Source organism: Mangifera indica, unplaced genomic scaffold (genome assembly GCF_011075055.1).
Source record: "Mangifera indica cultivar Alphonso unplaced genomic scaffold, CATAS_Mindica_2.1 Un_0010, whole genome shotgun sequence".
NCBI classification, from domain to species: domain Eukaryota; kingdom Viridiplantae; phylum Streptophyta; class Magnoliopsida; order Sapindales; family Anacardiaceae; genus Mangifera; species Mangifera indica.
The window spans coordinates 12,872-25,497 of record NW_025401102.1 but is presented as its reverse complement, the minus strand read 5'-3'; the positions used below and the strand labels follow the sequence as shown (position 1 = coordinate 25,497).

The 12,626-nt window shown below is 27.2% G+C and overlaps 1 protein-coding gene across 1 annotated transcript; it reads right to left on the bottom strand.

The window, feature by feature from the left end:
• Positions 1-1,337: 1,337 nt before the first annotated feature.
• LOC123205631 (GATA transcription factor 29-like) lies at positions 1,338-3,202 on the bottom strand. The gene is made up of 3 exons (XM_044622641.1): positions 2,977-3,202; positions 1,678-2,148; positions 1,338-1,577 (listed from the first exon to the last, which is right to left on the bottom strand). The coding sequence occupies exons 1-3, from the start codon at positions 3,160-3,162 to the stop codon at positions 1,476-1,478; spliced, it is 759 nt and encodes a 252-aa protein (XP_044478576.1). The 5' UTR covers positions 3,163-3,202; the 3' UTR covers positions 1,338-1,475.
• Positions 3,203-12,626: the final 9,424 nt, after the last annotated feature.

Here is a 12,626-nt window from a genome sequence, read left to right as displayed (position 1 = left end):
TATTTTTCAGTTGTCAGATAACACCTAGGGGAAGTAAACAAATTTGAACATGCTTAAGGCTTGTGTGGGTGGCAAGATGACCTGGAGTTGGTGCAAATGGTAAAATCTGAGCAAAACAAAGCTCATCACTCATAGAACTGGGTGAGAAGTGACAAATTTAAGTGAGATCTAACATATTTAAATCAAGTTAATAGTGAGCAAGAGTGATAAGGCTAGAGAGTTATAAATATGATTGTAGTGGGAGAGGAGTAATCCCACCGAATACTTATAATAATTTTTAGTTTTTATAATTTTTAATCAAGGGTGGATAAAATGTATATGAATTGTTGGCAGAAAAATTGTTATTTATATTCAATAAAAATGGATGTTATTTTTATCTTTTTATCAACTTTAAAATTAAAAAATTAAAATATTAACAAATTTACGACAGAGGAAAATTTAACTTTTCAAGCTTAAAAGATAGAAAATATTGTTTCATCAAAAGTTTGGTGGTAAATAGTCATTTGACCTAAATTTTATACATAAAATGTTAATTTTGTACTTTTGTACTCAAAAATTCAATTGAAGTTTACAATTTTTGACCCTTTAAATTCAATTTTCTAAACACATTTTATACTTTGGCCATCTTCAAATTACAATTTCATCTTCCAAATGTGATGTTTGGGTTTTATTGCCAGATATTTTATTTATGTGTTATAGGTAGAGAAAGACCTTGATAATCGGTTGGATATATTTTGAAGTGTTTGGTTTAGGGTAATATTTAATTACCCTATTAATTTATTTATTGTCATTGACATTGTCTAGTTTGATTTGATAGATGATAAAATATTTTAGTAATTTTTATTAGTAAAGTTATGTGTTAGATAATATATGAAATAATCTAAAAGATTATCGAAGTAATTTTAATTTTGTTACAATCTTATTTTTAGAATAAAATGTTCTTGTTTTTAATTAAAATAACAAATAATATAAATGATATTTTAGAAAAAAATAATATATACTTGCGATAGGATGTCAACTTAAAAATAATTTAATTAATTAATTTCATAATATGATAATACAAAAATATCTCAATATATTATTAATATAGAGAATATTTTAGAATATACACAAAGCAAATACTTTTAACATATGACATATTAATTTAACCAAACAAAATGCTAATTTACATGCAATCATCTTTTAAGGGTACTAATGTAAAATAATATTTTAATATATTGTTATTACTTTTAATCAAATGTAAGAATTATTTATATAAACAATTTTATCAAACATTATACTAATCTTTTATTTTTTGTAATAAAAAAATTATTGAATCAAATGCACCCTTCATTTGATAATGATCAAAACTAATCAATTAACTAAATGCACCCCAATGTCATCATCCATCTAATTCAACAAAATTATTAGGAGTACACATATCACTTTGATTGTATTTTATTTTTACAATTTCATAAAAAAAAAAAAATTAAGATTCAACCTAAATTATTGTTTGACTTTCGATTACTTGCCTCTTCTTTAGCTTTTCTTTTCTCCTCTTCTTTTCTATACTTAATGCCGCAAGCATTACAAAGTGTCTAATTAACAACAAAGAAGAGAAAAATTAATTAATATACTAAGTTAAAAAAATGATTTGATTTTTAAATAAAAATAATATATTTTATCTTAGTTACATACCTTGTGACCAAGGGGACCTTTGCGCCACATCGGGGTGTCATTGGTGTTGCAGTTGTAGTTGGTGCATCGTTTAAACGGATTGTTATAATTTCCAACATATTGTTGATGTTGCAAACCATACCTTCGAGAGCTTGAGGACCTTTCAAGTTCATTCATTGTTGCTCGCCTTGTTGGGATGTCAAGAAGTGTGTAGTTGTTCATGGTTGGTGGTGGTGGAAGCATTAAATTGGGGTAAGGGTTCATGTTGGAGTTGTTGTAATAATAAGTGTTTGGGTACATGGAAAATGTTGAGGGCATTGATGAAGAAGAAGAAGCAGCAGCTGAAAATTGGCCGAATCCACACCCATTTGGCCGCATATATTGTGGATGGAATTGGTTTTCCCGATTGGATTGCCATGCAAAATTATTGGCATTTAAGCTTTGTCCACTTGTAATGTTATTAGAATTGGCAATTTCATTTTGTTTTTGGCCCTGTGTAATTAACCAATAAAGATGTTACATAATTGCATATTCATATGATATAATTCAAGTAGAGGATTTAAAAAATAAGAACATATTTCGAAATTAATGTCTATCTGTTTGAAATATTGAAGAATAAATATAAGAGTTTAAAAGACAAAAATCTTATTTAAATTGTCTAGAAATGAGGGCAAATGTCAATTGATGGACAACACTTTCAGAAAGGGAGACAAAATTATAAAATTTATTGAAAATAAATGAACTCAGTAACAACAACAACAATAATACAATCGTGGAAAATGATAATAAGAATAAACAGAAAAATATTTGATGTATTATATTCAAGAAATTTTAACAAGGGAATAACCAAATTAATAAAATTAAAAACATTAAAAATTATTTTTTTCAAAATAATAATTTTTAATGAGATTATTTGTTACTCTTAAATTCATTAATCACAAAACGCGTATATGCACACATATCTATATCATCAGCTTTTTCTGTCATTACCAACTTTGGTAACGAATTACCGATAACACAATTAATTATGTACCTTAATTTCACATATAAAAAAATCAAGGCGTAAAACTACCAAAATAATAATCTTGAATTAAACGTTATTTAATAAAAAAATTGAAGTAAAGTGAAGTGATTAATATAAGAATAACGTGGAAATTAAGATCAACCATCAATAAATCTTCATTTCTCAACAAAAAATTTGAAGAAAAACGAAGATTAATCCTCTATCGTGAAAATAAATTAACCATAATTACTTTAACGTAAATTTCAAACCTTAACAAAAACAAAATAAATACCCATATTTATAAGAAAGATTTATACCTGAGGAGGCTGAGTAGTAAGATTTGGAGCCAAAGGAGCAAAATCAAATTGGATTTGTTTATTTTTCTCAGAATTATTAATTTTGTTTGGTAACCCTAATTTCAGAGTGAGGTCAACTGTGTCTTCAGCAATGTTGTTGGGAAGATCTTGATTATTCATTTGCTGATTGAACCACTGAGAACCCATAATAGGTACTGCGAGCAATATGAGATCTCGATGTGTGCTTGTTTCTCTACAGGAGTCAACACAATAAAGTAAAAATAATAATATTTATAAAATACAAAAAATTATAAAAATCCAAAATAATTTAGACATGCATGAAAAGTATTAAAGTGGAGCTGTAATCAATATAAAAGACAAAATTAAATGACCTGGAATACTGACACATTTCTAGCAAATTATAATGACTTAAACGCGTTGTTTTTGTGATGAGATTACGAAAATCATCGCTGAAAGAAGAAGAAATTAAGGTATTTGGATCCATTAAAAATTATAGTATCATCTGGGTTAATTTTTATCATTATGCTTATCTGATCATAGATCTAAGAGAAATTAAATAAGCTCTTTAATGATAAACGAAAATATATTTGTTTAACTAATGAAAAATGGAACATTTTTAACCATCGAGATCTGTTTAAAAATAAATGAACAAATAATAAAATAATATTTATGGGTTATATGTCAGTTCATTCTGTCTGTGAACATCTACTTCATATATACATCTCTGTAAATATCATCATTTACTGTTTCAAAAAAAAAAAACAGTTTGTAGGATTTCGATTTAAAATATTTATATTACAAGTATTCACGCATAAGAATTCATAGGATGGTAAATACATGAATATAGAATCAGTCTATAATCGTATATGAAGAACAAATTAGATATTAAAATGAGAAATAATAAATAAAAATGTATTGAAGCTATTGCTGGAGAAATCGAAGAATATTACCGTGGAGAGGGAGAGGGAGAGGGAGGGGAAGAGGGAGAGGAAATTAACAAGAGAGAAATTAAAGGAGACTTACTTCTTTCAACTGTATTGAAGGGATGATATGAATCACAGAGAGATGTTCAATTTATAGAGTTTTGAGAGTCAAGAGATTTCTTATATGGAAGTTTTGGAATTTAAGACAATGTTGCTGTACCAATTGTATAATTTGTGAGAATTAATTGTTTTATTTACACAATTTATAAGAACAGTTTGTATAAATTTTAAATTCTTTTGTAAAAAGTAATTTTGAACCTGAAAATAGGGTTGGCAACTATAATTGGCAGCTTTAGACAATTGGATAAACTCTAAATCATAAATCTTACTAAACGAAAAATCTAGCCAACTCCTAGGGTTGGGAGTAAGGCTAAGGGTATCTCTTCCCTTGATATTGAGGGCGAATGTGGTTGTTGGTCGAGGTGTACCTCTACGAAACCCTCAACCATCCTAATTTCAGTTTGAAAAATTGTTTGACTTACAAAACTATTTTACATCAATATATATACCTCAAATCTACATCTAAAAAATAGTCTTTCATTTATTATAAGACCCTTGTTTTTGTAAGGTCAAATTTTGCTCACACCAAAACTTGATTTTTTGGAATTTATATTGACAAATAAAATTATATAAGTTATAAAATATTTTTCTGAATTTATATTTTATTTAAAAAAACCTTTATTATTTCATGCATCTTATGTTTTTAATACAGAGAGATCAAAAATTAAATCCATCATCTGAAGATCAATCTATTAGTAAGATGAATATTTCTAAAATCCAAGTATTTTATTAAACTCAACATTTTTAAATAAAATAAAATGTACCATATTGGCTCAAATACTTTCTTAAAATGATTTATTTTTATGTTTGGCAATTTTATGATAAGAATTTGTCTTTTTTCTTTAAAAAATTGGGCTATGATATAAATAATTTTCCATAAATGTAAAAGATTATAATGTTCATTTAAGAATAAATGGCAAGTGAATTTGTACAGTAATGCTCTACAATGGCTTTGGCTTATGTGAAATCAATTTGTGTTTAATCTCTATTGGCCTATAAATTTCCTTTTAAGGTAAAATAGATGCATTATAAATATAGGGATAGGATTGAATTCATCTATCTTGTCCAAAAAATTATCAAAAGAGCAATGCTATAAGTACCTATTTTGAGTATATAAATAAATATATATTTGATGTGTGTTATTATGTGTTGGGTATTATTTTATTTTTAATTAAAAATCACTCAATTATTTACAAAAGAATTTGATGTGAGTACCTATTTCATCATCACTTTGTTTGAGAAAAAATATTGAAACAAGAACTTGACTTAAAAAGATCAAATTGTAGATATATTTACAAAAGTTTTAGCAAAAGCTAAATTTGAAATTTTAGAGTTGTTCTTGAAGTTATTGGTCATAACTATGCACTAAGGGAGAGTATTACAAATTAGTGTAATTTAGTTGCTGTCATTGTTTACTGCTACTATGTCATCTTTTTATTTCTATTATTTTGGGTTTGACCAAGTCAATAGTAAAGTGTAAAATAAGAGAGTATTTTACTTTATTTTGATAGAATTTTATGTAAAGAGTTGTGTCTTTTTAACAGAGTTTGTTATATTGAGTCTATAAATTCAAAATATTTAATGCATTTTTATGTTTCAACATGTTTTTTAGCTTATTCTTTAGATTTGGATTGTCTTCATAAATTAATTATTGTTCTTTATTTATTTTATGCTCATAGTTTAGGTATGGGAAGGCCTTGGCATGTCCTTTTACAATTTTATAGATTTTAGGCAAATGACTATTACCCTCCCCAAACTTCAATGAAACAAAAATTTCTTACCATTATAGTTTGAAAAGTTTATTTTTTTAATCACTCTGTGAAAGTTATCAAGCATTAGTTTAACAATTAAAAGACAATTTTATCACTTTATATGATATATAATAAAATTAATATCACTTACCTCCATAATAATAAAAACAAATTATATATTAACTCTTAACTACTTTATTTTTCTTTTCTTTTTTCCTTCTCATCTTCCATTTTTGTTCTATTTTCTTATTTCTCAAATGTTAGATATATGACATCTAGGGAAATCCAACAAACGTGAATATGCTTAGAGCTTGTGCGGGCTACAAGATGATTTGGAGTTGGTGGAACCGATAAAATCCAATCAAAATAGAGCTCATCACTCATTGGACTGGGGAAGAAGTGACATATGTGAGTGAGATCTAACGGATATAAATAACGTTAGCGGTGAGCAAGGGTGATAAGGTTGAAAGTTTTGCATATGATTGAAAATATGACTAGTGGGAGAGGAGCAATCCCATTGAAAACTTTTTATAATTTTTAGTTTCTATAATTTATAATCAAGGGTGGATAAAATTTTTATGAATCGTTGGGATGCAAATTGTTCTTTAGATTCAGTAAAGATAAACAATATAATCTTTTCATCAACTTTATAAAAAAAAATTATTAGGTTTTATTAACAAATTTAAGATTGATAGAAATTTTGACTTTTTAAATTTAAATGATAGAAAATCATCGTTTCATCAAAAGTTTGGGTGGAAAACAATCATTCCACCTAATTTTTATACATAAATTTCTAATATTTTGTTCCCTAAAATTCATTGAAATTTACACATTTTAATCCTTTAAATTCAACTGTTGTAGGAGAGGAGTAAGTAGAGCTGGATTTGAGTCGAACTGAGCTCAAGCTCGGCTCGGTTCACATAGAGTTGGCTTGAGTTTGAGCTCGAGCTTGACTTGTTTTTTGTTATCAAAATAACGTTGTTTTAATACATATTTATCAAAATGACATTATTTTGTATCCAAAATTTTAATTAGAAAATTTGACGAGTAGCTCAAGCTCGAGCTTGAGCTCGGCTAAGGTCGGCTCGTTTTAGGCTCAACCGGGCCAAGTTCAAATTCGAGCTGGCTTGGCTTAAATCCAGCCCTAGGAGTAAGCCCACTGGAAACTTTTTATAATTTTTAATAAAGGGTGGATAAAATGCTTATGAATTGTTGGGAGGCAAATTGTTATTTAGATTCAATAAAGATAGATAAAGGTTTTGTCGTTTTATCAACTTTATAAAAAAAAATAACAGATAACAAATTTAAGATCAATGAAATTTGACCTTTCAAACTTAAAGTGTAGATAATCATTGTTTCATCAAATGTTTGGGTGAGAAACAGTCATTCAACCTAAATTTTATACATAAAATGTTAATTATATGTACTTTTGTTTTTTAAATTTTAATGAAGTTTTCACTTTTTAACTATATAAGTTCAAAATTTTAAATACATTTTATACTTTGGTCTTCTTCACATTACACTTTTGTCCTCCAAATGTGATTTTCAGTTTCTATTATTGGATATTTTGTTCATGTAGAGAGAGAGACACTGATAACTAGTAAATATATTTAGAAGCATTTGGTTTGGGATAATATTTGATTACTATAGTAATCTATTTATTCTAGCTAACATTATCTTATTTGATTTGTTATATAATAAAAAATTTTAATGATTTTTTATTACTAAATCTAATGTACGTATTCGATAATATAAAAATAATTTGATTATTACATTTATTTTCGATATCAAAAGATTATTGAGATAATCTTAATTTTGTTATAATCTTATTCTTACTTATTAAAATTTTCAGACAAAATAACATAATTTTCAATTAAAACAACAAATAGTATGAAAAATAATTTAGAAAAAGAATATATTTGCAATAAAATGTCAATTTGAAAAAATAATTTAATTTATTAATTCATAATTTGACTACACATAAAAAATCTTAATACATTATTAGTACAGAGAATATTTTAGAATATACAAAAAAACAAATACTTTTAATATAAGATATATTAGTTTAATCAAACATAATACTATTTAATGTACAGTAATTTTAAGAGCATTTATATAAAATAGTATCTCAATACTTTTATTATTGTCAATCAAATATAATAATTATTTATACAATTAATTTTACCAAAAAATAGTTATAATTTATAATAAATAATATTCTATGAATCTATTTTTGTAGTAATATATCATTTTTGATAATGAAGAAATTACTTAAACTAAACACACCCTTTATTCGACAATAATCAAAGCTCCTCAATTAACTAAATACACCTCTCATCATCTATTTAATTCAAAAAAAAAGGAGTATACATATCACTTTGATTTGATTTTTTTATTTTGTACAATTTCATAAAAAAATAAGATTCAACCAGAAGCATTGTTTGAGTTTTGATTGCTTGGGGCGCCTTTAGCTTTCCTTTCCTCTTCTTTTCTATACTTGATCCCACAAGCATTGCAGAGTGTCTAATTAATAACAAAGAAGAGAAAATTCAATTAATATATTTAGTTAAAAAAATGATTTGATTTTAAATAAAAAGTAAAATATTTTATCTTTGTTACATATATACGTGAGACCAAGGGGACCTTTGCACCACATTTCAGTGTTAGTGGTTTTGCAGTTGTAGTTTGCGCATCGTTTATATAGGCCATACCTTCGAGAGTTTGAGGACCTTTTAATTTCGTTCATTGTTGCTTGCCTTGTCGGGACCATAAGAAATGTATAGTTGTTCATGGTTGGTGGTGGTGGATGCATGAAATTAGGGTAAACGTTCATGTAATAAGAAGGGTTTGGGTACATGGAAAATGTTGACGGTGGCTGTGGCCCCGGCATTGATGAAGCAGCAGCAGCAGCTGAAAATTGGCCAAATCCATACCCATATGGCCGCATGTATTGTGCATGGAATTGGTTTTCCAGATTGGATTGCCATGCAAAATTATTTGCATTTAAGCTTTGTCCACGAGTAATGTTATTAGAATTGGCAATTTCATTTTGTTTTAGGCCCTGTGTAATTAAACGATAAAGATGTTAGATTATTGCAAATTCATGTGATATAATTCAAGTAAAGGATTTGAAAACAACAGAATATTTCGAAATTAATGTCTGTGTGTTTGAAATTATTGAAGAATAAATATAAGAATTTAAAAGTTAAAAATCTTATTTAAATTGTTTAGAAGTGAGGGTAAATATCAATTGATGGACAACAATTTCAGAAAGGATACCAACTTTGGTAACGATTTATTGATAACACAATTAATTATGTACCTTAGTTTCACATGTAAAAAAAATCAAGGCATAAAACTACCAAAATAATAAAATCAAACATTACTAAAAAAGAAAGGATATTTGAGGAAAATTGATTAATATAAGAATAACATTAAAATTAAGATTACCATCAATAAATCTTAATTTCTCAACCAAATATTTGAAGTTTAATCCTCTAGTATAAGCATATTAAAATATTATGCATATTATTTATACACATAACCCTCATGAAAATAAATTAACCATAATTATAAGATTTATACCTGAGGAGGCAGAATGGTAAGATTTAGAGCCAAAGGAGCAAAACCAAATTGGATTTGAAGAGGCTGAATGGTAAGATCTGGAGCCTAAGGAACAAAATCAAATTGGATTTGAATAGGCTGAGTGGTAAGATTTGGTGCCAAAGGAGCAAAATCAAATTGGATTTGAGGAGATTTGAGTGGTAAGATTTGGAGCCAAAGGAGCAAAATTAAATTGGATTTGCTTTTTTTATTTTTCTCAGAATTATTACTTTTATTGGGTAACCCTAATTTCAGAGTGAGATCAATTGTGTCTCCAACAATGTTGTTGGGAAGACATTGATCATTCATTTGCTGATCGAACCACTGAGAATCCATGATCGATGGTGATCAAACTGCGAGCAGTATTGAGATCTCGATGCACTTGTTTCTCTATAGGAATCAACAAAATAAAGTTACAATATTAATATTTTTATATAGTCCAAAATTTTTTAAAAAACAATAATAATTTAGACATGCATAAAACTATGAAACTAGAGCCATAACCAGTATAAAAGGCAAAATTGAATGACCTGGAATACTGACACATTTCTTACAAATTATAATAATTTACAAAAATCATCGTTGGAATAAGAAAAATTAAGGTGTTTGGATCTATGGAAAAGTACACTCATCTGGGTTGATTTTTATCGCTATACTTGATCTGATCATAGATCTGCCAAAAATTAAGCTCTTCAATGATAAACAAAAATATATTTGTGTAACTCAAGAAAAATGTGAACATTTTAACCATTCAGATAAGTTAAAAATAAATTAAAAAAATAATAACTATAATAATAAAATATTATTTATACGTGACATCTCAGTTCATTTTTTCTGTGAGCGTCTACTTCATACATACATCTGTAAATATCATCATTTACTCTTTCAAAAAAAAAAAAAAAACAGTTCGTAGGATTTCGATTTAATATATATATATATATTCACACATAAGAATTCATTGGAATGGTAAATAAATGAATATGAATCAGTCTATAATCTTATATGAAGAACGAAACAGATATTAAAATGAGACTTCTTGAAAAGATTCAGCAATACAGAAAGAACCTTATATCTTTTATGTTGCAAATCTATATTAACCTCATTTCTCACTAATAGATGCCATTTTAAAGCTTAATCATATAGCTTTAAGAAAATAATGATTTCTTTGTGATTGTGAATTCATCTATATCATTGAAGAATACAAAAAAATTAAAATAAAATAATCATCATGCAAGTAGACTAATCAATCAACCCCATTTCATTTCTCACTTTAGATGTTATTCTTAAAAAGCTTAATTTTATCGATATCGGTTCATGCAGTTAAGTATTGTACATGAACCCTGATAATGAGAAACCAATATAGCCTTAAAAAATAAATGTTATCCCTTAAGAGTGAGAAAAAATAAGTAAAAAAGTATTGATGCTATTGCTAGAGAAATGGAAGAATATTATTGTAGACAGGGAGAGGGAGGGGGGTAGAGAGAGGAAATTAACAAAAGAGAAAAATTAGAAGAGACTTACTACTTTCTATTGTATTGAAGGGATGCTATGAATCACAAAGAGAGGCTCAATTTATAGAGTTTTGAGAAGCAAGAGATTTCTTATATGAAAGTTTTGGAATTTAAAACAATGTTGCTGTACCAATTGTACATTTTGTGAGAATTAATTTTTTTTATTTACAAAATTTATAAGAATAATTTGAAATTCTTTTAACGATCTCAGCTCTAGATCTTTGTTTTTTCTTCAATTTCTCAGTGAAACTCATCTCTAAAATGAGTTTCTAGATTGGTATTCAGTTTGGTTTTCTTTATTTTTCCCATTGTTTTCAATTTGAATAGAACATGTAATTTTTGACTTGAATAATGTGTTTTAAAGTTTGAAATTCGTTGCTAGTTGATGAAAATTGCTTATTCAATTAGCCTAGGGTGTGATTTAAGTGAAAAAAACTAATAGTGTTGCCAGAAAATATCGATTTTCCATTGGTAGGGCTTAAATTTTGAATTTTTATTAGCACATCAATGCTTTTTCTTAGTTAAAATTAGTTGTTAAATTTGAAGCACTGTTTATGGTTAATTTTTTGACTGAAACGATGGTTTTTGTCATAAATAAAATGGTTTTTTCTTGGTCTATAATGAATAACCAAAAAGGTGTGATCGTGCATACCTATTGTTTAGGAGACAAATTGATAGGTGAGGATGCCTAGTTTGGGACAAAGTGACATTTGTCACTATGCCTAATTATTGTATAGGGGTAAAATTGATAGGTGTGATGCTTAGTTTCTGTTAAGGGTTCTTAGAAACATTTTTTTCTTCAAATTTTTTTCATTTATTTTACTTTAACTTTTAGTTTTATTTGTTTTATATTCATTCCATATTTTTAGTTTGTTAGATTTATTTTTTGAAAGATTTCCCATAAATTATAGGAAAGTGGAATATAAATTCAACAAAATACATCAATTATCTGGTTGTACATGTTTTGGTAACTAGTACATGCATTGTTCCATATCATCAATATGCCTTTAAGCTTAAATGACACTATTTTAACTTAAAAACAAGAATATCTATGGATCAAAATAATTTTGATATCATTTGTTGTTTTTATGGTTGAAAATGGTTGAGAAAAAGACATGCATCAACTTATTCAATCATGCAAACTCATATGGATGAAGACAAGTATAATTGAAAGAAAAAGTCTAGTTTTTGTTCTTTCTTCTCTGCAAAAATTACTTAGTTTGATGAAGTAGAATACTTAAACACACAATCTCCAAAGCATTGACCCACCCTAGAGAGATATGAGAGCTTTTGCCTTTTAAAGGTTTAGAGAGAGAGAGCTTTTGTTTCAAATGACAAAACTTAGCTAAATGTGATATATTGTTGATATATATAGTTGTGGGCTAAAAGTAATTATTAATTTTGTGTGGAACCACACTAAATGATACACCTTAAGCACCTATATTATATCACATGACACTTTAACCTTTTAAAAGGTCAAGAATACATCCATGCAACTCTTTACATGATGTTGCTTTTATTATTCTTTGGAAAGTGTTAGTTATCCTTGAATAATCATTTCTCTCTTTCATATCTCTTAAACTTCTTAGGCTTATGGATGTGACCTTCTAGGTTCACTGTGGCCTAACCAAGAACCAATTTCAAATAAATCAAAAAACAATTTCAGAGACTTTTCAGCCATGGTAGTCATTTAGTAATGGTTTATAGCCCCTAAACCAAAATAAAGACATACTTCATTGAAC

Excerpts from the sequence above, each read along its gene's own strand:
- LOC123205631 (XM_044622641.1), bottom strand. The coding sequence starts at position 3,162 with ATGGGTTCTCAGTGGTTCAATCAGCAAATGAATAATCAAGATCTTCCC. Across the intron at positions 2,149-2,976 it reads TTACTACTCAGCCTCCTCAG|GGCCAAAAACAAAATGAAAT; the intron begins GTATAAATCTTT and ends TTAATTACACAG. Across the intron at positions 1,578-1,677 it reads AAGGTCCCCTTGGTCACAAG|ACACTTTGTAATGCTTGCGG; the intron begins GTATGTAACTAA and ends GTTGTTAATTAG.